The sequence below is a fragment of the Coenobita brevimanus genome, chromosome 1, assembly GCF_032717465.1.
Source record: "Coenobita brevimanus isolate Jiangsu-jjx chromosome 1, ASM3271746v2, whole genome shotgun sequence".
Lineage (NCBI taxonomy): Eukaryota > Metazoa > Arthropoda > Malacostraca > Decapoda > Coenobitidae > Coenobita > Coenobita brevimanus.
Genome location: NC_136954.1, coordinates 4,573,508 through 4,601,304, shown reverse-complemented (window position 1 = coordinate 4,601,304; position 27,797 = coordinate 4,573,508). Strand labels below are relative to the sequence as shown.

Sequence of the window (27,797 nt, the reverse complement as noted above, 5' to 3'; positions counted from 1 at the left end):
GAAAGTTCTAGAAGCCTGTGTGTGAGTATGTGTGTATGTGTGTGTGTATGGTCACTAGGCGCTGTTGTGTGCCTATAAAGCATTCCTTGAGTTAAGAGTGTGTAAGCATGTTTAGCATTGCTCGATTCTTGCAGACACAGTACCTTCTCATCATCTGACTCCCTGCTTCTATCTGTCTCTCTCTCTATCTATCTATTATGATTTGTAATTATAATATGGAGTCCTACCATATTGCTCGGCCGCGCGAAAATGGCGTACCATCGACAGTTAATAGTCATAACATATTAATACATATTATATACACATTATAATGAACTTATAAGCTAATTAAGTGAAATACATAATATTGTAAAAGTAACTTAATTGTATTAATATTGTATACATATAATATTCATAGTAAATAGCAATTATTCAGTAATATTACATTTTAAACAAGTTGTATACATTTGAATAAATGCATTAAAAGTAAACTATTTAACTGTAATACAGTATGAAATGCATAATTGTAGTGAAATGCATAATTGTGTTGGCCTTATAACTGTAGTTACATTTTGTTAATGCAACTGTTACATAAGTGTCTTGGCCTTATAATTGTAGTTAAAGTTACATAAAAGTTACATCTTGTTAATGCAACTGTTACATAAATGGTACATATTGTTTGTAGTTACATAATTGTAGCAAGTGTAACATAATGCAATCGTTTGTCGTTACATAATTATAATATGGAGTTACATAATTGTTACATATCGTTTGTACTTACATAATTGTAGCAAGTGTAACATAATGCAATCGTTTGTCGTTACATAATTGTTACATATCGTTTGTAGTTACATAATTGTAGTTAAAGTTACATAAAAGTTACATCTTGTTAATGCAACTGTTACATAAATGGTACATATTGTTTGTAGTTACATAATTGTAGCAAGTGTAACATAATGCAATCGTTTGTAGTTACATAATTGTAATAATTGCAGTCCTAACATATGCTGCGGTCGATGATAGTGATGATGTGTCATGCCACTTGCTTGTGGAGACAACAATTTGCTTTTTTTGTTTGTAGTTTATGTGGTATTTTGGCATATGTAGTAACACTTACACTTATTTTCATTTGTTTGTTATGTGATCTTACTCTATTTCTCTCTTTTTTCTTTCTTTTTCTTTGTCTTTTTTTTTTTTTTTTTGTATGTATTGATTTTCTATAGTTTGTTTTTCTTCGCTTGTGTACGCTTTTTCCATGTTGTTCATGGTTGCATAATTACTGGCTAATTTCCTTGGGGTACTTTTTTAAAGTTTAGTTTATATTGCACAGGTATTATTGAAAATGATACTATATAGTCCCATATTTTGTTATTTTATATAAAAAATATATACACTATATACAGTATTAACTATATACACTGACTTGTTGTTCACTTGTACCTATCGTGGGTAATATGTGTCAGCACTGTGTGGAAATCATTGTCTTCACGATTGTGTTGAAGATGTTCACTCTTGCTAACGTCATTTGTGTTGGCCATTTTTTTTTCCCCTCTAGTTTACCTTGTAACTTAATTTATATGTTTCCACTAGGTAGTTTTAATTAATAAATGTTTAATACAGTTCTTTTAATCGCTCACTGAGTAACTGTAATGGTATATTTTTTTTTATCACTTTGTAGATATAATAATGTATAGTTGTACGTATGAAACACGTATTTTATGTAGGTATAAATGGTAACACTCGTTGGTAGTAAATAAATGTTATAATAAATGAATGAATATATGCAGTGTAGAATATTTATTGTTGGTGATTATTTAGTGATTGAGTTATGCAGATAACTGAAGTAAGTATGTGTATTTAAGCTGTAACTATACAACACGTATTATATGTTTGTGCAGAAGCTTATTGTCTATCACTGTGTATTGTATAAATGAAGTAACTATGTAACTCACTAATTTTTACTGTGGTGGGAATGGTGGGAATGGTGGTGCAGGTGGTGTGTTGACTGACGTGGCGTCTTTTCAGCAAGCACGCATGATGACGTCGACTTCCCACACTGGTAGCTGTGGTGAGTGAATGAGTAGCGATGAGTAACTTGAGTGAAGATGAGTGAGTAAGATGAGTTGTGAGTCGTGTCTCACTCTTCGTTTGTTTGATCCGTTTTTCTTTGTTGATGTTTTCTCGGTCCTTTTCTCTTGTGATTTACTCGTTGTAGGATGAAGACTGCCGCTACTTATAGGTGCGTGTAGAAGATTATACAGACGACGTAGAGTTGTTATTTGTAGTTGATTGTAGATGGTTGTAGTTCGTTGGTTCGTCGTAGAAATTGCAAGATCGTATCAATATTTTGTTAAACTACTTGCAAGGCGTCATGTGATCACTTCTAAATCAGCGTGATGATCGTGGAGGCGGAGGGGGCTGGTTGGAGAGAATACTGTCAGGAGCTGGTTGTAAGTTGTTGGTTGTGAGAGGTATTTTTTTGTTTTCAATCTTGATATTTTGTAGGAATTCACTTGGTTCGTATACGTTCGCTGCTACCAAATGTCATAAGAAATGTCATAAAAGACTTTGTATTCACTTGTGGTTACTTGTAGTTGAGTTATATATATATTAGACTTGTGGGCGAGCGGTTGTTATACTTGAGTAGCTTCGTGAGTAGCTAATCTTCTTTCCCATTTGTCATGTAGTGACAGGAGAGGTAAAGAATAGTATGGGACTATTTTTATTTGTCTTGGAAATATTAACAAGTCTCTCACACAGAGCGAAGTATAGAGTCCCGCTAGCTATCTCTCTGTCTCGCTCTCTCTGTCCCTCTCTCAAGTTGCTAAGCCCTTCTCCCTGCGACCTGTCTCTTCTATCGCCTGTCTCCTTCTGAGCTCTCTTTCCTAAATTCTGGTGTAGCAGGGGTGTGTCACATGTGTTCCTTGTGAGTGGAAAGTTCTAGAAGCCTGTGTGTGAGTATGTGTGTACGTGTGTGTGTATGGTCACTAGGCGCTGTCGTGTGCCTATAAAGCATTCCTTGAGTTAAGAGTGTGTAAGCATGTTTAGCATTGCTTGATTCTTGCAGACACAGTACCTTCTCATCATCTGACTCCCTGCTTCTATCTGTCTCTCTATCTGTCTATCTATTATGATTTGTAATTATAATATGGAGTCCTACCATACCACATGAAGGCGTCTTTTTCCTGCACCATCTGAATTTTGTATGAACAGAATACAAAATAGGTCATCGGACTGAAGTGGTTAACCCCTGTACTGCCAATTGTAATCACCCACTGCTGAATCAGATACTATGGCAGTGGTAAAGACAGAATTAGAAAAAAGGTGTTCATGCTGAGGGAGTTAAGTGCTTAGCTTATTGTTTTCATAAATCGTAATATTTAGGTAGCTCAAAATATAAAGAATATTGTCTTGAAAATGTTTAAACGTTTGCATTAATAAAAAAAATATTCAGTAGTTTTTATCATTATCATTGTAATCCCTTTTCTGCCAGTTCTCTGATGGAAGAGTTAACCGATTCTCACAGTCCTTCAGAAATGCAGCAGGTAAGCTCTAGATCGATTTTCCTCAGTCTCGTTCCATCTCCGTGTGATTTAGTCTTTTAAACGCAGTGTCATCGAACACCTGAAAATTAATAGAACTTAATTCTGATTTTCAAGTATTTCTTGTAAAGCAAAGCCTTTTCAAGGTGTTCATTATTATTATTATTATCCATCCATCCATCCATCATCCAATCCTACGTTGCCCCATGAGGAGCGTAGGAGCCCGGGGCTAGGCAGTTGGTCCTAACATTTAAGATGAGAGTGACCAGCCTCACTCATCCCTGAGTGGCATTACGTGAGCAGTAAACCCCAACCACCCCTTGGATATAAACCTTCACCGGCTCAATCCGATTGGAGCACAATAATTACCCACTAAACCACCAGGCGCCAAAATTTGGTTATATGGTTACCACCCAACGTAGTAAATGGTTTCCTGGTGTACAGGAAACCATTTGGCCTGTCACTTAGTGTAGAGTCACCCATAGGCAGAAGGAAAAGGAAAGAATGAAGGAATGAAAGACAGAAGAGGGAATGTAAAGTCACCCGTAGGCAGAAGGACGAGGAAAGAATGAAGGAAAGAAAGATAGAAGAAGATGGAAGGAAAGAAGGATGGAGGAGAGGACAGGGCAGACACCCGAGAGCAGCACTACATTGAGTGAGAGGATGGTGAGCCCCCCCCACCTACCGCAAATTATTATTATTATTATTATTGTTGTTGTTGTTTTGTATAACTATTTTGAACATTCTGCACATCTGCAAAATGTATTTGAAGGAAGTTGGTCACTGGAACATTTTTAAGATCATAGAAATAGCTTTGAAAAAGACTGAATTGAATGTATTTTTAGCGCCAATTTCAAAGACCATTATGATACTAATTCAGAGCAAAGATATATGACTAACACTGGAGCTGAAATGGGAAAGGAGATGTAGAAGTGGTTTTGGTTTTGAAGTGGCGTCGGCGTTGAGATGGTTGTCACGAATCAATTCGCGACATTTCCGTTTTGTGAGAAGCCACGAACTATTAGTGGAGGACTCACTGTGTATCGCTCAGCTAACCGTTTCTCCCTCCCTTTCGGAGTATACTTTTCAAAACATTCGTCACTTTCAAAAGTGACCGATTTAATGCACGTCACTAAGTGCGCTACTGAGCGATACAATTGTTTCTTTATCGTTCGCCTCTGCTTCCCTCAACCGTTAGCCACGCCTTGCGTCCTGCCCATACAATGTATTTGAATTCAGTCTTGTGTTTGCTGTGACGGAGAAAGGTTCTGTGCTCAACAAGTTGGAGAGGTCAGCTAGCACCCCAAGCTCCACTAGTACAGTAATCCCAGTACTCCCACCTTAGTGGTGATACATAGCATTCATCGACTGGTATTTCTTTTGTGTATTTCCTAGTTTTAAGAGCTTAGTTAAGGTGTTTTTCCTAGGCGTAAGTATTTAGCTTCTGTGTGAGTGAGCGAGTGCGTCTCATTTAATTGATTTGAATTGTAACGTTAAATTTATTTTTTGTGATTAATAAATTTAACAGTTCCTTTCTTGAGCTTAATGTAAGTAAACTCTTGTTTCATTTCTCCATAATTAAGCTTATTTTCCATATAGCTCCTAGCTTGCATAAACGTTTGCTTTCATAACTGGTACTTAGACCAGTCTTGTATTAACTTAAAATCCGTTGTGCCAGGAGTTAATGCATCAGCAAGAACCTGATGTTGTTATTTTTAGTATTAGTTATTTATTGTCAGGGGTGATGTAACTTTCTCCAGAGGCTAACAGTACAGTAATTCAGCAATTGTGAGTAATTAGTCTCTGCTGTGTACTGTTGAGAAAGTTTATGAATTCTCGTTCTCAGAGAGTCGTGCGAAGAAGCAGCGTAAAGTAATAATTGCTTGATGTAGCAAGACAATCATTGTCTATGCTCTTCAATATTATTGAATATTATTATCAATTTAAATAATATTTAACCATTTATATTTCAAAAAACACAGTGATATAAAATCCCCGTGACAATTGGCGACCTCATTCCAGGATATTAACTCCTAACCCTAAAGCTATTCACGAGATAGTGCTCACTCATTCATATTTAGGTATTTATCATTAAAGTTTATAGACACAAGTTTACTGGTGTTTACCGTTAATTTAGCAAGTGAATTTTGCTTTATCAATTCATAGAGTACTTAACTCTAGTTTATTTTTGGTAACGCCAGACGATTTTATTCGCTCCTGGGAAGTCGCCGTACCCATTGTGTTTATTATTGAGTCTTCCCAGTCATTTGCATTTTTGCTTTAATCTTTGCCGGTTAACTAGATAAGACTGGTCACTACTAGCTTGTGTCTGTATTCTTTATTTGTGTTTATTAGTATTCGTCGCTAAGCAGTCAGTACTCAATTTCGGTTTGCTTAATAAATTAGCGCCATGGCAACTACTGTATTTTTACAGGAAGCCAAAGAAATGGGTCTTTCGGACCCAACCGAAATTAAAGAGTATATACTCTCACGGCATAATCTGGAGCAGCAGCGCGAGAATGATGCCCGTGAAGAGCGTAAGATTCAGTGCGAATACGAGCGAGAACAGCGTGAGGAACGCGAAAAGGAGCGCGAGTACGAGCGAGAACAGCGCGAACACGAGCAGAAACAACACGAGCTTGAGTTAGAAAAAGTGCGACAACAATGCGAACACGAGTTAGAAAAAGAGCGAGAACAGTGCGAACACGAGCGAGAACAGCGCGAATACGAGCGTGAACAACGAGACAAAGAACGAGAACATGAACTTGAAGTGCTGAAGCTCAAGCGAGATTCCTTGGCTTCAGACACGTCTGGTGCAGTTGGTCCAAGCTCCACGAGCGTTCTCCCTGCACATGTCCTAGCGACCCCATGCATCAAGCTTCCTTCATACAAGGAAAGCGAGCGAATCGAGCCGTACATAGCTCGTTTTGAGGACATGGCAGACTTATATCAACTGGATGAGGCAGCTAAGCGGCTTCAGTTTCTTAGCCTATTTGAGGGCCCTGCCCTCGATATTCTCCACAGAATTCGTGGAGACAATCTCACATATGAGATGATGAAAGCTGCACTCATTAAGGCGTATGGTCTCACAGTAGACGACGCCAAAGTTCAGTTCATGCGAGCTCATCTCCAAGACAAGGAGACAGCTGTTCAGTTCCTTGATCGTCTCACAGCTTACTTAAATGAGTGGATGGAGAAAGATGAAACTCCTTCCACGCGTGAGGGGATAATTGACCTTATGCTGCGTACACAGCTAGAGAGGTCGTGGCCTGCTGAGCTCATAGCACAGCTTAAGATCTGCCAGGTGAAAGATGCCAGCCAAATGGCAGAGAAGGCTGACGCATTCTTTACTGCATACGGGTATCAAGCTCGTAAGCAAAACACCTGGAGCAGAAAAGATACTGCCAAGTCTGGGAAGCCGTCTCAGACTGAATCCCAGCACCAAGGCCGTTCTCAGAGTAATGGTCAAGGTCCAAAACCGCAGTGGAAGGACCAGGGGCAAAACACTCAGAAACCTGAGTGGAAGAGGTACAACAAGTACCCTAACCAGCAGCAGTATCAGCCACGCAACCGACCGACGGGACAAAGTTTTTCACCACCAACTCAAAAGAGGCAGGAAGTGAATGCAGCCTTCATTCCTCAGCAGCAGCCTGGTGGTCACGTCCCTACCAGTGTGGGTACTTCCCCACAGTTCACTAGTCCCACAGTGACAGTGAACCCCCCTCCACAGATGGCCAATGTTCCATCTTCCCAATATAACCCTCAAGGCACAATGTTTGCCACATCAATTCAGCAGCCTCATGAGTGGCTAGCTGCTTCCTCCACAGGCCCTCCCACAGGTGACAGTACCTTCCTTGTTCAGCCAGGGTTTGTGGGAGGCATTCCTGTGAAGGTCCTGAGAGATAATGGTTCCTCAGGTTGCTCTGTCAAGCAGAGTCTAGTTCGGCCTGAGCAGTATACAGGTCGACAGATCCATGCAAAGCTTATTGATGGATCAGTGAGATTGTTCCCTGAGGCATGTATCCAGGTGGCATCTCCATTTTATACTGGTACGACACTCGCAGTTGTCATGCCAGAGCCTCTATTTGACTTTATAGTAGGCAATATTCAAGGAGTCAAGGATAGTTGCTCCGATGACGCTACTCAGACTTCGGCTGCTGCGGTAACACGAGCCATGACTGAGGCTCCAGACTGTGTCACCCCAGTGATCATTGAATCGCCGCAAGATCTGATGTGTAGTCAACTTGTTGTACAAGAACAACATTCTGACCCGACACTTGCTACCGTGCGGAACAAACAAAAGGGTCGAGTGATAAAGTATTCACGGGGAGGTCGAGCCAAGTTCCTTCGTAAACAAGGACGGCTCTACCGTGAGTCACGAACACCCGAGGGCGAGGTTCGACTGCAGTTTGTCGTTCCCGCAAAGTACCGCCTAGCAGTGTTAGAATGGGGTCATTGTTCAGCCTCAGGAGGTCACATGGGCAAAAGGAAGACCCAGGGCCATATCCGAGCTGACTTTTTCTGGCCAGGGATGGGACGGGACATAAATAGTTTTCTCCGTTCCTGCAGTGTGTGCCAAAGTATCGCCACTACTCAGGGACATGCCCTTCCTGTGCCATTTATAACCACACCTGTAATCTCTGAGTCAGTTGAGAGACAGGGTAGTGGTGAAGTGGGTGCAGACCTGACGTCTCGCCCATTGGCCCCACAGGACACATTATGTCCAGGGCCTGTACATACATGTTATGTACCGTAAGTTAAGGGGGAAGTTGAGAGGCGACTTGAGGCTATGGAAGACCCAAGTTTGCATAAGGATTCTCAGCTTCCCGGTACTAATAGAAGTACTGTAGGTTAAGGGGGAAGTTCGAGAGAGAACTCCGTAGAGGCGACTTGAGGCTATGGAAGACCCAAGTTTGCACAAGGATTCTCAGCTTCCCGGTACTAATATAAGTATTGTACTGTAGGTTAAGGGGGAAGTGAGAATTCCGCAGAGGCGACTTGAGGCTATGGAAGACCCGAGTTTGCACAAGGATTCTCAGCTCCCCGATACTAATATAAGTACTGTAGGTTAAGGGGGGGGGTGAAAACTCCGCAGAGGCGACTTGAGGCTATGGAAGACCCGAGTTTGCGCAAGGATTCTCAGCTCCCCGATATTAATATAAGAACTGTAGGTTAAGGCACAGGTTGAGGACCTGTGTGCGGTTCGAGGCTATGGAAGACCCGAGGTTGCACAGGGATTCTCAACTTGCTGACATAATCGTGTGCTATAATTAATGGCGACCTCGAATGTACGAAGCTTAGGCTGTCACTCGTATTTTTCAGCCAGAGCGTACTTTTCGTAGCATGTACTGATTGCTAGGCAGAGAGAGTAATTGTAACTTAATAAGAATTTTGTCTCATTGACACTTTTGATGCTCCACCTCAATTGGTTTTGCAGGTTCAGCAATGGGTGTAGCAGTTTTGCTGTGCGGGCCAGCTGATCGTCTGCCGCACGCTGCCGCCTCTTCTCCTCTGCCTTCGTCGTCGCCATATTATTACAGTATTTACTATGTCATTTTACACGTAGGTACAGTTACACTACAACTGTCACACCTACACCGTGTATTACATACACCACGCTACACAACAATTAGTTGTCAGTGTAAATGTAGCGAGTTTTCGCTCAATTTGACCTGAGTACAGGATTTTCACCGTCGTCACGGAGTTTTTCCCTCAAGCTTGCTTCTATTAACGTAAATACGAGGTTTTTCCGCTCACTGACGACTGCGACTTTCTCCTGTAGCAGGATAGCACACACACCACAGTGTGAATCTTGTGCGAATGACTTAGGATGTATACATATATATATATATCCACAAATTTTTTCCCATAAGGAAAAAATTTAATTTTGTAGGGGCGTAATGTCACGAATCAATTCGCGACATTTCCGTTTTGTGAGAAGCCACGAACTATTAGTGGAGGACTCACTGTGTATCGCTCAGCTAACCGTTTCTCCCTCCCTTTTGGAGTATACTTTTCAAAACATTCGTCACTTTCAAAAGTGACCGATTTAATGCACGTCACTAAGTGCGCTACTGAGCGATACAATTGTTTCTTTATCGTTCGCCTCTGCTTCCCTCAACCGTTAGCCACGCCTTGCGTCCTGCCCATACAATGTATTTGAATTCAGTCTTGTGTTTGCTGTGACGGAGAAAGGTTCTGTGCTCAACAAGTTGGAGAGGTCAGCTAGCACCCCAAGCTCCACTAGTACAGTAATCCCAGTACTCCCACCTTAGTGGTGATACATAGCATTCATCGACTGGTATTTCTTTTGTGTATTTCCTAGTTTTAAGAGCTTAGTTAAGGTGTTTTTCCTAGGTGTAAGTATTTAGCTTCTGTGTGAGTGAGCGAGTGCGTCTCATTTAATTGATTTGAATTGTAATGTTAAATTTATTTTTTGTGATTAATAAATTTAACAGTTCCTTTCTTGAGCTTAATGTAAGTAAACTCTTGTTTCATTTCTCCATAATTAAGCTTATTTTCCATATAGCTCCTAGCTTGCATAAACGTTTGCTTTCATAACTGGTACTTAGACCAGTCTTGTTGTATTAACTTAAAATCCGTTGTGCCAGGAGTTAATGCATCAGCAAGAACCTGATGTTGTTATTATTAGTATTAGTTATTTATTGTCAGGGGTGATGTAACTTTCTCCAGAGGCTAACAGTACAGTAATTCAGCAATTGTGAGTAATTAGTCTCTGCTGTGTACTGTTGAGAAAGTTTATGAATTCTCGTTCTCAGAGAGTCGTGCGAAGAAGCAGCGTAAAGTAATCATTGCTTGATGTAGCAAGACAATCATTGTCTATGCTCTTCAATATTATTGAATATTATTATCAATTTAAATAATATTTAACCATTTATATTTCAAAAAACACAGTGATATAAAATCCCCGTGACAATGGTGTCGACATTAAAGTGGCGTTGGCGCTGAAGTGGCGTCAGCGTTGAACTGGCATCGGTGGTGATGTGGTCCTGGTGTAGACATGACTTCATAAGTGAGTTTGCTAAAAGGCTTGACCCAGAAATGGAAGAAGTTATGCTATTCATGTCATTAAGCCAGATGTGTAACCTGATAAAAGATGGAAAATATGGGCAGAGAGAAACACGGAAAAATCAAGCGGAGAGGTAGGACAGAAGAGGAGAACGGTAAGGAGAGAGAGACTGGAGACAAAAAGAGCCATTTTAGTCGCCTCTTAAAGACGAGCAGAAATAATGAGAAACTATTCCCTCCCCCTTCCTCTTCCCCCAGGGAGATTGAAAAGGGTATAATACCAAACTTTGACCCTGATGTGAAAAGTAAATATGAATCAGATTTACATGCGATAAACGGATATACAGGTTTTGAAATATAAGAGAGAGGGGGGTGTGAGTTGGGAGCAGGGCAGTGAAATGGCGGGGGACAGGGCGACTTGGAGGCGATTTGTTTGTGGCCACCCCAAACGGGATTGAGGCGTCTGGCAATAGATAGATAGATAGAAATATAAGAAAGTTGCGAGACGAGTGTCCCTTATGTTACGAGTGAATATAATGAAAAATCACAGTTACGAACAGACCTGTCGCTCAACTGGAGAATCGAATAAATGTGGAACTCTGCATAATATTCTGGAAAGATTGCTTAGTTTGTTCTGGTGTCAACATCTTTTTCCATAAGAAGTTGTAGTATCACACATTTTACATAATGATTTTTAAAGCTGTTTAGTCATAATTAACAGTGCGTAATGAAGTGTGAATGATGAACAACCAAATATTATTTTGCTGTTAGCTGTGTATAGGGAAGAAGGTGGATGGCAGACCACAAGTGCCACCCTGTTTCAATTATAAAATGAAGGTTAGGAGAAGTGAAAGGATATCAGAATAGTGTGTAAGTGTTAAGTCCTGGGGAACCATTTATTATGTTGGTATATGTGACTGTACTTAATACCATTCTATAGAGGTGTATAATGTGCTAGTAGAGTTGTCATTTATCTCTACTTTTTGCATAAGCCCAGAGTATATGTAAATTCTTGGCACCTCACTTTTAGCTGACCTCAGCACCGTGCCCAAGTCGGCACGGTGAGCGAACAGCGTCAGAAGAAGTCATATAATTATCAAGGGAGGTGGTATCGCTCTTACATATCTCTCGGGTCGCAGTTGTATTTATTCTGCGCCCAATAAAGAGAGATTAATCTGCTCATTTCTGTCACCTTACGCTACCACTTAATATAACAGACCAGCTTCCACCTTCTAGTGGCAGAGGACCTTTGGTAGAAAGTGCCGGGCAGTGATGGCGAGTAGTTGACGTGTACTACAGACAGTGTCGTCGATCTCCAACACGGTGGTCTAGTTACAATATAACAGCAGAACACATAATATGTAGTCAGCTGTGCCATTCCATATAACAGCTACATAAATTGGTGGATCCGGTGGAATTAGCAGCTAAACTGACACATAAATTTGGTGGCTAGCGGTGGCATGACACATAAATTTGGTGCTCAGTGCTGGGATACGATACTAGTGCTAAAGGGATTTATGCTGTGAACCAGTAACCCTTGCAATCGCTTGTTCCTGAAGGTGAAACAGAAACTTTTACTCTACTGTTGTAAGGGGACTAATTACCAGTGAGTTAAGTGAAACAGAAACTTTTACTCTACTGTTGTAAGGGGACTAATTACCAGTGAGTTAAGTGGAGGAGATAAACTGGAGTGGTGAATATTAATTCCTCCCATCATTTTGCCAGTGCGAGATTCCTATCTTAAGCACAAACTGGCAGTTATCTCGCCCTGTGGTGTGCGAGATATCTCCATCTTCAAATGCAAACTGGCAAGAATCTCGCTCTCGTGTGTGAGAGGCGAGATAAGGAGAGATCAAACCAGTGCGGTGAGGAGTGGGTCAACCAGCGACTTCTAGCAACTCCAGAGACGCGGACACCCGAGGCGAGCCGAGGGGAAGTGAGTGTGGGCTGTGGTGCGTCGAGTGGCGTCACTGCCTGGCGTGTTGCAAGGCGAACCAGTCGCTTGCTAACTCCCACAGCGAGCGGGCTGCCGTGTTTGGTTGGAGGAGTCTGGTGGAGTGTGGAACGTGGAATGTGGAACATCATCCTGGACTTTCATATCTAGGTAGTATCCATGCATTAGTAATCCACACACACACACACACTTGAATCAACACACGTTAGTTAGTTAATGTGTGGAAATAAAGGTTTCTCAGAATTCCCTTGAAATAAATATACTTTCTGTGTATTTTATATGTGTTCCGTTCTCTGTCACTTACCATAACTATCCTTTTTTTTATGTCGGTTAATCTTCCTGTAACTGGGAGGGGAATAATTACTGACAAGGTTGGATGGATACAGTGAAAAAGTGGGGACGTAGAATTAGGGGAAATAGAGATCAGCCAACCCCACTAGATTCAGAATTTTATGAGTGGGTTGAAACATCAAATAAAAGTGCTCAGACATATAAAATGAGTGAAGGACATATTGAGGATCAAGGTGATGAGGATATTTCTGAAAGACTGGATGAGGATTTGAACGCTTTGCATTTACGTTCTGGTCATACTTATTCAACAGTCCCAGAGCAATCAGTTAGATCCAAAATGGCCACTAGTCTTGCTAATGAGGATATTCCTAGTGAGGAGACTGTGGAAGTTGAGACTACAACAGTACCTTTGGTCACTCAGGATATGCAAAATCCAGTCATTACTGATAGTACTACAACCACTCACATACCTGTTTATACTTCAGATGTTTTCAGTACACCACAAGGTTTTGGGCAGAATTTATTTTCTGTTCCTTATTCAAATGCATGAGGTATAAACACAGATGGTATTGGCATGCGAACCCAGAATCCTAATCAATGGGGCATGAATACTAATATTGGCATGCAAACCCAGGGCCCTTATCCAAATACCTGGGGCATGACTAACAATATGGGCGTGCAAAGTCAGACTAACCCTCCTCCTTTGTGGTAGATACCTGTACCTAATATGGCACCCACTAACTTGACTACTGCTAGTATCCCACAGACTTTACCTCCTGTTGCGCCGGTCAGACAGTCTCGAGGTCCTATTGTTACTCAAGCACCTTCAAACACAGACTGCATCAAAGTACTTCCCACAGCACAACCGAGTTTACAATTTACTGGGGAAGACAATTATGACATTCACAGGTTTTTGAGGGACTGTGAAGCCCAGATACATAGGCTACAGCTTGCTAGTGATGCGGAGAATATTTGGCATGTGAAAGCAAATATCAAATCAAATTCTCAAGTTTCTGAAATGATGGAGGCATCCTTATTTTATTCTGGGCCTACTGCTCAGAACTATGAAAAGTTTAAGGAAGCTCCTAACCCACATTTTTGCAAGTGATTGCTATGTGTCAGACGCTTGGGCGTTCAGGCATGTAAACAGGGTTCAGCAGTATCCTAAATGTTCTGTGAATCAAGCTTTGGCAAAGGCAGGTACTTGTTATGTAGAGGCTAGCAAAGCCTTACCGAAATTGGGCTGGGGAGACTGGACTTCGGGAATGACTTTTGAAAGAGTTACGCAGTTACTTGAATATTTACAGTTTCTAGCTTGTTTGAACTCTGCTACTCGAGTTCAGGTACTTAGGCAGCCGAAAAGACCTCCTGAAATATCCTTGCCTGATATGAGCTTTAAGCTAATGGCAAAGGCTGAAGGAGAGGGTAGTAGTGTCCTAGCCATTCACAAAGAGAAAAAACCTCCTGGGAAGTATTGTACAGTGTGTAAAAGGGCTGGACATACAGACAAAAAATGTTGGCATGCTAAAAAGGAGGCACGTTATGCAGCCAAGGCCAACTCGACTGCCACGTCTGAGCCTGGTTCTGAAAGCAGGAGAGTAACAAACAACCCAGTACTAGTTCTCCACAACAAAACCCGACCAAGGCTACGAAGTCAAAGGGGCCAAGGTGGTGCGCCATACATGGGCATTGTCCTTATGAAACGGACTATTGGCCCTTTGACATTGAAAAGAGGAAGAAACTAGGGAACCAAGCTAGTTTGGGGGAAGCTCAGGGCCGCACGCAAAAGTAATTAAAATAGTACAATCCACCGATGCGTGTGTGGCAGCTATTACTAAGGTGGACTTATTATCTGTTCCTTGGATCATAAGGAAAGGTCAGGTGTCCCTGATCGTAGTTACAGGGGCATGTACAAACATTATTTCTAGTAAAGCACTGGAAAGACTTAAAAGTGAAATGCCTCTAACAAACTGGACATAATCAGCACCTGATGTAATGTTGACAGGTGTGACAGGGAGCAGAATGAAGATTGTAGGCCAGGTGCCGTTGACATTGAGGGCAGATAAACGATCTCCTGTGTTACGTGCTACATTTTATGTGGTTGAGGATTTTCCTCTGCCAGCTGATGGGCTGTTATGCTTTGAAACCTTGGAGGAGTATGACATAGTCATACACCCTCAAAGACATTCCATTTCCTTTAATGGGAAAGAGTTTGTAGGCCTTAATCCCTCAGCGACACAAACTGGAACTGGCATCCAATCAGGAGCCATTCAACCAGTTGTGACCCTGACAAGTGAAGCGTCAAGGGAGTCCCTGGATGCACACGAAGCGGAGGGTATGGACTGGAAGAAAGTCAGGGCTATAGTGAGTGGTAATCACCACTTACCCAGTCGAACTGTCTGAAAAATTCCTGTCCGAGTACCTGATGTGTCGGTGGGAACTGATGTAGCATGCTTAACTGAGGCTGTAAAACATAAGACATTGTCGCTGGAATCGACTCTGAGTAGCGTTGGTCAAGACCAGAAGACGCCCCTCTTCATCGCAAATATGAGTGGTGGCGCAGTTAAGCTCAGAGATGGTTGTTATATAGGCGACTTGATGTGCAATGGTGCCCCCATAAAGGAAGTCGACGACGTGCTGGTGATCTCTCCTGTAGTTACATCTCAAGCAACGACTCAGTCGGAACCCGTATGTCTGGCTAAGGAAAAACAGCTGGAGCAATATGTGAAGGTCACAGATAATGTAGACCATAAAACGCGACTCCTAGCCCTCCTTAGAGAATTTTCCAACGTAGTAGCACTTCCAGGAAAAGCACTGGGTAGGACGGATAGGGTGAAGCATCATATTGGTTTGTGCCTTGGTACAAATCCAGTTTATGTGCCCGCATACCGTCTACCGCACAGCCAAAGGGAAGCAGTGGATGAGGAAGTTGAAAGGATGCTTCATGATGAAGTTATCCAGCCCTCCTCCTCGCCTTGGAATGCACCACTCTTTCTGGTGCCTAAGAAGGACAGTGGTGTGAGACCTGTTGTGGATTTTCGGCAAGTGAACAAGGTAACTGTACCGGATCGTTACCCGATTCCGCATCTGCGAGACTTACTTCAATCATTAGGTAAGGGAAATACTGTGTTTACTTCTCTGGATCTAGCGTCAGGATATTGGCAGGTGGAGCTGACCGAAGAGTCGCGTCCCATTACTGCTTTTAGCACTCACCGTGGGCACTTTGAATTTCTCCGGATGCCTTTTGGACTGTGTAATGCTCCTTTAATATTTCAGTGGATGATAAACCAATTGTTTGGTGAGATGTTAGGGCAAGACGTCTTAGCGTATCTAGATGACCTAATCATCGTGATTAACAACGTTAACAGTCATTTTAACAAGTTAAAACGAGTGATGGAAACCTTGAGATCCGCAGGTCTGAAAATCAAGCTGTCAAAGTGTGAATTTTTGAAGTCCAGTATTAGATTTTTAGGACACCTCGTTGATGGTAATGGCATCAAGACTGTGCCGGACAAGGTAAGGCCAATGTTAAATTTTCCTACACCACAGAACAAGGATCAGATAAGATCGTTCCTAGGCCTCACTGGCTTTTATAGGAGTTTTGTCCACAGATATGCCATCATAGCATCACCTTTAACAACGCTACTTAAGAAGGATGCTGCATGGAGATGGGGACCCTCAGAAGAGAAAAGCTTCAACGAGCTCAAACAAGCCATGTCAGAAGCACCCGTATTAGCGTTTCCTGATTACTCAGCCTTTCTATCTGTGCACGGACGCATCAGGTTTGGGTCTGGGAGTGGTGTTACAGCAGAAGGATGAGCAAGGCAAGACACATACCATAGTGTATGCTAGTAGGGCACTAAGACCCCCAGAGAAGAACTATTCGACGACACATTTGGAGACATTAGCAGTCGTGTGGGCGTTAGGACATTTCCCAGATATTATCTTTGGCTACCGGATAATTGTTTTAACTGACCATGCACCCATACGCGACTTATTTAAAGGAAAAAACTTGCACGGTAAGGTTGCGCGTTGGTTTAGCCTTAAGGTAATGGAGTTTGATCCAGAGGTCTGATATTTACCGGGCCGCCAAAATGTCATAGCCGACACGCTGAATAGAAACATTCCTGCTACCATAGCTGAGGATGTTGCTCTTGCTGAGTATTCCTCAGACACAGTAAAAGCAGAACAACGTAAGGATGCGATGTGGTCTCAAGTCATCTATCCTTGGAGTCTGGTGACGAGACTTGTCTACCTGAATTCCCAGTACCGATGACTCACTTCCATCTTCAACAGGGTCTTTTGTATAAGCAACCCCCAGGGAAGGACACTGCATATCAGTTGGTTGTTCCTGCTACCTTACAGCAAGCCGTGCTACAGTTAGTTCATGACGTACCTCAAGCGGGTCATCCCGGACATGATAGATGCATACGTGAGGCGAGAAAGAAATACTATTGGCCAACCATGAGGAAGGACATAGAAGCCCACGTCAGTCAATGTGTCAAATGCGCGGAAATACGAGGAACAACGGGACTTCCGACTCCCATCTTAGAGTATCCTCTACCGGAAAAACTCTGGGATACAGTCTCCATTGATCTCTTAGCGTTGCCGAGAAGTCGTCAAGGTTCGAGTTATGTACTGGTGGCAGTGGACCATTTCTCACGATTCACTGCTTTAGCACCTTTACAGACGAAAACTGCAGAGGAGGTGACGCACGCTTTTGTGACTTCAGTGATTTGTCCATACTCTACACCTAAGGTATTGCTCAGGGATACTGGCAGTGAATTTTGTAACCAGGTGTTACAAGAAATCTGTCGTATGTATGGAGTAAAGCAAGTTTTTGTAACGCCTTACAGTCCTAAGGGCAATGGCCTGGTGGAGAGGACAAACAGGAAAATACTGGAAGTCTTGAGACCAGTAATAACCTCAAATCAAGAGGATAACTGGGAAGACTGGTTATCACATGTAGCGGCGACCATCAACTCCTCATTCATCAACTGGGAAGTCTCCTCATTATATCCTTTATGGAGAAGAGAAAGTGTTACCCTACAATTTGTTGGCTGGACCTCCTACTCTGGTATACAATGAAGAAGACTACGCAAAGGTACAGTTGTTGAAATTCTAACGTATACACAGTGAAGTACGGAAAAGATTAAAAGCCTCAAGAGCGGAGATGATGGCGAAACAGCACAAAGGTAGTCAAGAAAAGACATTACAGGCAGGCCAGAAGGTCATGATCCACAACCCTGAGAGAATATCCAAGCTCAGACCTAAGTTCCGCAGACCATATACCATTGTGGAATGAGTACGTGGAAATACTTATAGAATAAAGGATGAAGCTAATGGAACTCAGGAGGTAGTACTTGCTGATAGGATCAAACTAGTAAGTCAAGAGCTAGGCTTAACTAACCATTCGTCTGATGTGTTGTCCCCTCTGTCTTCGTCGCAGTCTATGTCATCGTCCGTACCTGTCCCTAACCAAGAGTATCGCAGCAAGCTACGATCCCACAACAAGAGTGATTAAGGGAGTATCTTCTCTTGCAAAAAAAAAATGTGGCTGTGGCTCATACTCCTCGTGCGTTGCTTGGGGTGGACCTATGGAACGACATCGGACATGGACACGACTGCGTTAATGCCAGGATTACTGAAGAGCCCACTTGGAGAAGTCGTGGTAGTGGAAGATGCTGTATGCGTCTACTATCCAATGGAAGGCTATCTCCAAATGCCAGATATTGTCAAGGAGGTCTCCAAAGGCTTGTCGAATCTCAGACAGCAACTGTTGGAAGTGGGAAAGATGTTTAATCGAAACCCATGATTGACGAACTCTGACACTGAAGCTTTGGAACAAACCTTGCATGGAATTGTTGAGCTTCAGACTAGGCATATAGACAGGCTCACCGACAGGCTCACTAACTTGCATGTTGCTTTACCTAACGTACACTCTGATCTTTCCAAGCATGTCCATGCACGTACTAAGAGAGGACTTGTGGATTTTCTAGGAATCCTGTGTCAACAACTCTTTGGTACGGCATTAGATAAGGACGTAGTGCAATTGGGTAGACAGATGCATGACTTGACACTGGCCGCTAAAGCCAATAATAGATGATCATGCATTTGTATAAACAGTTAGATGAGTTCATTAACAAAGCTAACGAGATAATTAGGACTACCAACCTTCTAGTAGAGCTTGTGAACAACATCCAAATTAACCTACCAACCCTAGCTAACTTGGTGTTATTCGCTGAGTACTTACATGCTTTCGACGAGTCAACCACTGCTTTGGAGAAGCATGCAGCCAATATGGTGGACGGCTTAATCGATGCAAGTTTGAACAGGGTTAATGCTTTATTGCTTCATACTAATATACTAACAAATGCACTTGATATAGCTATGTGGAAGCGTGGACTTATGCCACTCTTTGATCTGAGTCAACTGGAATATTATTACGCATTGTTAGAGGCCCAGTTGACCCATGAAGGCATCCTGAAATTGGTACCTATGAGGACTGTTGTAACGTACCAGGCATGGCGGTTCATTCCCTTCCCTTTGCTACTGCTAATAATACACTTGTTGTTATTGAAGAGGGTCCAGAGGTGCTGGTTGTCTCAGATGACAAGAAATATGTAGCATAAACAACTGTGGATGAATATGAGAAGTGTAAGGCCTCATTTCTTGATCTCCATGTATGTCCTGCTTTCCATTTTGTCTTCGTACCATTAAAGGTAGAGGAGTGTAAGAGGGCCTTGTTGGACACAAATACTTCGTCTGCTCTGCAACGTTGCGCCTTCCAACCCATTCAGTTGAAGTCAGTTTTCCATGCTCATGTTCATGCAAAACAGTACTTTTACTTTCCTGAGACAGAGGACGTAACTGTGACTTGTGCCTCACAGAATCAATTCCTTACAGTAAAGGGGTACTATGTTGCACCTGATTTTGTGAGTTACACAGTAAAGAGATAGCAGTTCTGCCTAGCAAGCATCATCTAGCTTTGTCAGTGAACTTCTCATCCCAGTTACGACCCTTTTTACCTTCATTCAGTGTTACTTTCTTGAATGTGAATAGGCTGTCTCATGCATTAAAGGAGCTTACCTTCCTCTCCCACCTGAACAGGACCGATTTAGAGCCTTATGTACTGTCCTATCTTCCTTCATACCTTTCTCCTTCCTATTTTGGTCCTGGCATTGGTCTTCTACTTATTGTGGTCTTGTCCTGTGTTTGTGGTTTAGGCTACTATTTAAGGCACCAATTAAGGAACCCACTGAGACCACGTGTCCGTACTCGCGGATTGCAAGTGGATGTTCCTGAATAGTTAGCTACCCTACACTCTGGTTAGGCTACGCGATAGTTAGGACAACAATGTCGATGAGGACGTCAATGGTGTGGCCGAGCGATGTTCTGGTGTCAACATCTTTTTCCATAAGAAGTTGTAGTATCACACATTTTACATAATAATTTTTAAAGCTGTTTAGTCATAACTAACAGTGTGTAATGAAGTGTGAATGATGAACAACCAAATATCATTTCGCTGTTAGCTGTGTGTAGGGAAGAAGGTGGATGGCAGACCACAAGTGCCACCCTGTTTCAATTATAGAATGAAGGTTAGGAGAAGTGAAAGGATATCTGAATAGTGCGTAAGTGTAAAGTCCTGGGGAACCATTTATTATGTTGGTATATGTGAATGTACTTAATACCATTCTGTAGAGGTGTATAATGTGCTAGGAAAGTTGTCATTTATCTCTACTTTTTGCATAAGCCCAGAGTATATGTAAATGCTTGGCACCTCACTTTTAGCTGACCTCACCACCGCGCCCAAGTCGGCACGGTGAGCGTACAGCGTCAGAAGAAGTCATATAGTTATCAAGGGAGGTGGTATCGCTCTTACATATCTCTCGGGTCACAGTTGTATTTATTCTGTGCCCAATAAAGAGAGGTTTAATCTGCTCATTTCTGTCACCTTACGCAACCACTTAATATAACAGACCAGCTTCCACCTTCTAGTGGCAGAGGACCTTTGGTGGAAAGTGTCGGGCAGTGACGGCGAGTAGCTGACGTGTACTACAGACAGTGTCGTCGATCTCCAACACGGTGGTCTAGTTATACTATAACAGCAGAACACATAATATGTAGTCAGCTGTGCTATTCCATATAAAGGCTACATAAATTGGTGGATCCGGTACTACATATTATGTGTTCTGCTGTTATAGTATAACTAGACCACCGTGTTGGAGATCGACGACACTGTCTGTAGTACACGTCAGCTACTTGCCGTCACTGCCCAACACTTTCCACCAAAGGTCCTCTGCCACTAGAAGGTGGAAGCTGGTCTGTTATATTAAGTGGTAGCATAAGGTGGCAGAAATGAGCAGATTAAACCTCTCTTTATTGGGCACAGAATAAATACAACTGCGACCCGAGAGATATGTAAGAGCGATACCACCTCCCTTGATAACTATATGACGTCTTCTGACGCTGTACGCTCACCGTGCCGAGTTGGGCGCGGTGCTGAGGTCAGCTAAAAGTGAGGTGCCAAGCATTTACATATACTCTGGGCTTATGCAAAAAGTAGAGATAAATGACAACTCTACTAGCACATTATACACCTCTATAGAATGGTATTAAGTACATTCACATATACCAACATAATAAATGGTTCCCCAGGACTTAACACTTACGCACTATTCTGATATCCTTTCACTTCTCCTAACCTTCATTTTATAATTGAAACAGGGTGGCACTTGTGGTCTGTCATCCACCTTCTTCCCTATACACAGCTAACAGTGAAATGATATTTGGTTGTTCATCATTCACACTTCATTACACACTGTTAATTATGACTAAACAGCTTTAAAAATTATTATGTAAAATGTGTGATACTACAACTTCTTATGGAAAATGATGTTGACACCAGAACATCTATTGCTCTTCCTCATTATATCGGAAAGAATGAAATATTTTTGTATCCATTGTTTACATAAAAAAAGCAATAGCCGAGGACATTAATGTATGTATATTGTAAATCTTTCGGTAGCTGAGCACATTATTATTTACTCTATATATTAACTTGTAAGTATTTCAGTAGTCAAACCCATTAATGTGGATCTATTGACTTGTAATTCTTTTTTATTGTCTTCTTTCAGGTGGACCCTAAAGTATGTGGTGTTGGACTGCAGCACGGAGATGGCCAAGAGTCTCATCGTTGGCCACGTAAGGGACGTGCATATGGGTCGACGCAACTACCACTACCTTATGTCCGGCCTTGTGAGTACCGTCACACCCACCCTCTCCCAATCTGACCTCCTACACCACACATCCTTACATTCCTATCTTCCTCCACACGTCACACTGCCTCCGTTATTCTTATATCCCGTCGTGAGGACAGCTTCTCATCTCGCCACCTCGGCTTCTCCTTTATCATCCCATACTTCTCTTGCTTTGTTTGTTCTTTGTCCCTCTTCAGCTGTGCTACTGGAGACTTAGATATAACGTAGACTGTTGAGGTTTGTGGTCAGGGAGAAAATTTATAACAGTCTCATGACCTTTTTATTTGTATTCATGACGCCACCCTCACTACTGCAGCTTCCCTATATCTTCCCCCTCTTCTCTTTTCTCGTACTCCTTAATGACTCTTCTGTACTTGATAGGCGTAAATCCATCTTTTTATCTATTGACTCCCCTTTTATTGTTCCTTTATCATTTATTACCTGATGGAGTCCCTCCTGTTGCCCTCAAGAACTGTGGTTCTGTGCTTACACCTGCCTAGGTAAACTCTTTCCTCTTTGTCTGTCAACTTGTACCTTTCCTTCTTGCTGGAAGCTTGCTCACATTCAGCCAGTTCCAAAGAAAGGTGACCATTCCCAACCCTCTAACTATCGTCCAGTTGCTTTAACGTCCTGTGGTTCAAAAGTTTTTGGGTCAGTTCTTAACTGAAAAGTTTTAAAGCATCGTTCCTGTCACAGCTTTCATTCTGATTGTCAGTAAGTGTTCCGTCAGGGATGCTCCACTGGCGATCTTTTCACCTACCTTTCAAACTCCTAATCATCCTCCTTTCGGGACTTTGATGAAAGCTTTGCCATTGCACTTGACATCTCAAAAGCTTTTGATCGAGTCTGACATAAATCTTTAATTTCCAAACTGCCCTCTTACGGTTTCTATCCTTCTGTCTGTGCCTTCATCTGTAGCATCCTTTCTGGTCATTCAATAGCCGCTGTTGAAGACGGCCATCGTTTTTCTAGCCCTGTTCCTCAGGGCTCTGTCCTATCACCATCTCTCTTCCTTTTATTCATCAATGACCTTTTAAGCTGTACATCTAACCTTATCCATTGTACGCTGATGATTCCACCCTTCACTTTTCCATTTGGTTCCCACTGCTGCCATCTCAGCAGATACTTCAACAAATAAGGGATGAGGCTATGGCACACGTAATGTCTGACTTGGCTCGTATCTCTGATTGGGGTAAAAATAATGTTGTTGTTCTTAATGCTTCAAAGACTCAGTTCTTACACTTATCAACCTGACAAAATCTTCCACAGGAGTACCCATTAATGTTTAATAATATCCAGCTCAATCCTGCATCATCCTTGAACATGCTTGGGGTTTCATTCACCCGGGACTTAAATTGGAAAGATCATATTACATCTCGTGTAAAATCTGTTTCCAAGAGATTAGGTGTGCTAAGCTGACTTCGTACCTTCATTACCCCTGCACAGTTGTTGACCTTATGCACGAGTTTCATTTGGCCCTGTGTAGAGCACAACTCTCATGTGTGGGGAGGCTTCCCACATTCAGCTCTTCTCAATAGGGTGGAGTCAAAGGCCTCTTGTCTCATTAACTATCCTCTTACTGGCTCCCTTCAGCATCTGTCTCTTCGCCATACTGTTGCATCTTTATCTCTTTTCTATCGCTACTTCAATGGTTACTGCTCCTCTGAACTGTCTGCTTGCATTCCTTCACCTATACGACGGGTGCGTAACACCTATCTAGCATCAAACTCTCATCCCTTTTCTTTCCAACTCTCTAATGCAAGAGTTAACCGTTACTCCCAGTCCTTCATTTATGCAACAGGTCACCGCTGGAACTGTCTCCCTCTGTCTGTATTTCCTACTTCCTATGATCTTCAGTCTTTCAAACGCAGTGTGTCCATCAATCTCGAAATGAAAACGGATTTTGAATTTGGCTCTCTTTTTTTGTATTGTTTTTGTTTGTTTTTTCTTGGAAGGAACAGTTTGCGGGCTCGTGGCCTTTGGTTCCTTCTTCCTTGCATAAAAAAAAATAGTTTAGTCTTCCTTTCACCCCATTTCTTTTAGTGCCTCTTCATGACTGGTGCTTCCAACAGACATAAATGTATCTGTTTTGTTTTACGCCTCATTGACTGTCCATTATTTCTTTTTCCCCACTTTCACCATTTCCGCTTTACTTCTCATTTTTTCTTTATTTCTCTCTCTATTCACCTTTCCTGTTTTACTTCCCCTGTGTTACTCCTTTATAATTTCTTTCCCAACTTTCACTGGTTACCCTGGACCTCCATCCCTCATGATGTGTCACTTCACACTTGCCTTCTGGTCAGTTTGCCCTCCCCACACCCCTTAATAATTCTCAGACTGTCTCACCTGTTTCTCCATCTACTCTCACATACCCTTATCATTTATCACCTCACTTCTGCATCTTATATCATTTATCACCTCACTCCTGCCTCTTTATATCATTTATCACCTCACTCCTGCCTCTTTATATCATTTATCACCTCATCCCTGCCTTTTATATCATTTATCACCTCATCCCTGCTCCTTTATACCATTTATCACCCCATTCCTGCCTCTTGTGTCATTCATCACCTCACTCCTGCCTGTCATCACCTTACCCAAATCCCTCTACCCTTATCATTTATCCCCTCAGTCCTGCCTCGTATCACCTTACCTAAATTCCTCTACCCTTATCACCTTACCTTAATCCCTCTACCCTTTTTATCCCCTCACTCCTGCCTATCACCACCTTAACCATGACCTCAATCCTTATCATTTATCACCTACATTTAGCATTTATCACGTCACTCCTGCCTCTTATCACCATTACCCAAGTCCCCCTCTTTACCCTAATCCCGTTTTCTTCGAATCACACAGCCAACCATTTCAGTTTCATTGCTGCTTAGAGGTGGAAATTGGACCTTCCCTACGACACATGTATTCTCCTTCGCTAAATATTTTCTTAACTCCTCTTTCCAAGCGATTTATTTTGCATCATAAACTTTCGTAACCTCTCTCCCTAGACGATTTACTCTACATCTTACACCATTCATAACTACTCTCCCAAAGCGATTTCTTTTACATCTTAAACCTTTCGTAACTTCCCTTCTCAAGTGATTTATTTTACATATAAACCTTTCATAACTTCCCATCCTAAGCGATTTACTCTACATCTTAAAATCTGTCGTAACACCTCTTCCTAAACTATTTATTTTACACCGTTCGTAACTCCTCTTCGTAAGCGATTTATTTTATATCTTACACCTTAGTTTTTCTTAAGTTATGTATATGTGTTTAATATCTACACATTTTGGTTCAGTAACCCTACAAGATGCACGGGAGACATCGTAGTGCATGATCCTTAGTCAGTAATGTCTCTCTTGCATCATTTATTCTTTTACTACCCCACTGCCACACCGGCTCCCACACCAGCAGACTGAGCCGTTCCCATAACACACAGTACCATCAGGAGAGTTTCTAGTGGGCTGTTATTTATGAGCTACCCTTTACTACTACTACTATTGCTGCTACTACCACCACTACTACTATGACCACTACCACTGCTGCTACTACTACCACTACCGCTACTACTACCACAACCACTACCACCGCTACTACCACTATCACTGCTACTGCCACTACTACTACTACTATTACTACCACTACTTTTACTAATACCACCACCACCACCACCACCACCACCACCACCACTACTACTACTACTACACCTGATTTTCTCCGGTACGTATGTCTGGTTGATAATTACAGTTCATTAGTTACATGTAGGGTGGAAAGATGTGATATGCAAACAAATCGCTAAGGAGGAGGCGTCACGAAATTTCCAATCAACTTAACAGTGTCGCTCGTTTGCTTAGCTCTCTTAACACCTCTTTCTTAGTGATTTTTTTTCCCCATTTCGTGTTAATGTTCACATGTCTTACTGGTAACTGAGGTGGGGATTGGAGTTAATTAGTGAGGTGGGTTGGGAGGATATTTGGGAAAAGATGGGAAAGGGTATAGGAAGGAAAGGAGGGAAGGTGAAAGGAATGAGAGGAAGAGGGAGGAAAAGGGAGGAGTAATAGGAAGAACGTAGGAACAGAAGGAGAGGAAGAGGAAAGGAAGGACGAAGGAGAGGGAAGGGAGAGGAAGAGGAAGGGAAATGGAGAAATATGAGGGAGGGAGTTTGGGATGGAAATTTAGCAAACGAGAGGGAAGGAGAGGGGAAAAGAAGGGAAGGAGGAGGAAAAGGGGGGAAAGGATGAGAAAGGGAAGGAAGAAAGGAGGGCAAATGACAGAGAGAGAGAGAGTCTTGAAGATGGGAGCCAGGGAGAAGAGGAGAGTCGTTTATGGAGATGGGTAGGGTGGGGAGAGATTAGGTAGGCGATGATGGAAGAGGGGGTGATGAAAGTGGAAGAGGGAGGGAAAGAGAAAGAGGAAGGGGAGGAGGAGAACGAGGAAGGCAATGAGGAGAAAGGGGAAGGAAAGAAGGAGGGAAGAGAAAAAGAGAATGTGGGAGAGGGAGCGAAGGAGAAAAAGAGGCGATGATCGAAGGAGTCTGAAGGGGAAGAAAAGGGATGGGAGTGGTATGAGAGGGAAGGAAGAATCAGCGAAGCTTTAGTCGAGATTGGAGGTAGGTTGGGAAGGAAAGAAGAAGTAATTTAAGGAAGGAAGGAGGGAGGCGAGTAGGCAAGAGGTATTGGAGGGAATATAGGAGGGAGGGAGAGATGGGAGGCGAGGGAAAACTAGGAGAGATGAGAATAGTTCAGGAAGGAAGGAAGGGTAACGGAAGAAGGGGAGAGACAGGGGAAGCGGTGATGGAGTAAGATGATAAGGAGAGAAGAGAGAGAAAACTTTGATGGAAACGAGAGAAGGGGAGCGAGAGAGAGGGTGACGAAATGAAGAGGGTAATGGAAGAATAGGAAGATGGAAGTTGTTTGAGAGGAAGGGATGGGAGTGATGGAGGAAGAAATAAAGAAAGGACGACGAGAAGAAAGAGAGAGGGAGACAGTAACAGCGGTAGAAGATAAGAAAGAGAAGAAAAGAAGAGGATGGCAGGGATAGACGAGGAAATGATGAGGAGAAGGAGAGAGTCTTTAATGGAGAGGAGAGATAAGATCATAAGGAAGAGAAGGATAGAAGAACGAAAGAGGGGAAGACGGTGGGTTTGGTAAAGATGAGAGATAGGACAAGGAGTGAATATGGCAGCGATATAGATAGGAGATAGCGAGGGAAGGAAGAGTGAAAGGAGACAGTGAAGAAGACTGGAGGAAGATAAGAGGAAAGTGATGATGTAAGTGGCAAATGATGCAGGGAAATAAAGGATGAGGAAAACAGTGATATAGATGTGTAAGTTAAACAGATGAGATGAGATGACGAGAATTGCTTTGGTGGAGCGAGCGAGCGAGCGAGAGAGAGAGAGAGAGAGAGAGAGAGAATTTTATAAAACAGTTCCGATAGTATTACGTATATAGTCCGCCTCCTTAAAAAAGAATGGTAAAGTAAAAAAAAAAAGGTAAAAGCTAGATAAAACTGTCGTGATACCAGTGGCCAGTCTGTGAAAAAAAGGTGATATTTGTGTTCTTAGGAAAGCCGACTTGGTGAAATAACCATTTTGTGCTGCTCAGGTGTTTTTGTACCTAAACTCTTGTACGTCGCAAGTTAATGAACTTTCTAACTGCTCTAGTTGTGAAGGTTTGCACGGAGCTGACTAAATCGTCTGAAGGTAGCAATAATTTAAGTCATAGGCGTGAAGTGGTTAAAAAA

The 27,797-nt window shown here is 42.4% G+C and overlaps 1 protein-coding gene across 1 annotated transcript in view; it reads left to right on the top strand.

The window, feature by feature from the left end:
- LOC145412686 (glutamate receptor 1-like) overlaps nucleotides 1-27,797 on the top strand; it is a 453,191-nt gene that overhangs the window by 230,007 nt on the left and 195,387 nt on the right. Inside the window, exon 5 of the mRNA XM_080282554.1 lies at nucleotides 21,933-22,053. Coding sequence (XP_080138680.1) covers nucleotides 21,933-22,053 — 121 coding nt within the window. The remainder of the gene's footprint in view (nucleotides 1-21,932; nucleotides 22,054-27,797) is intronic.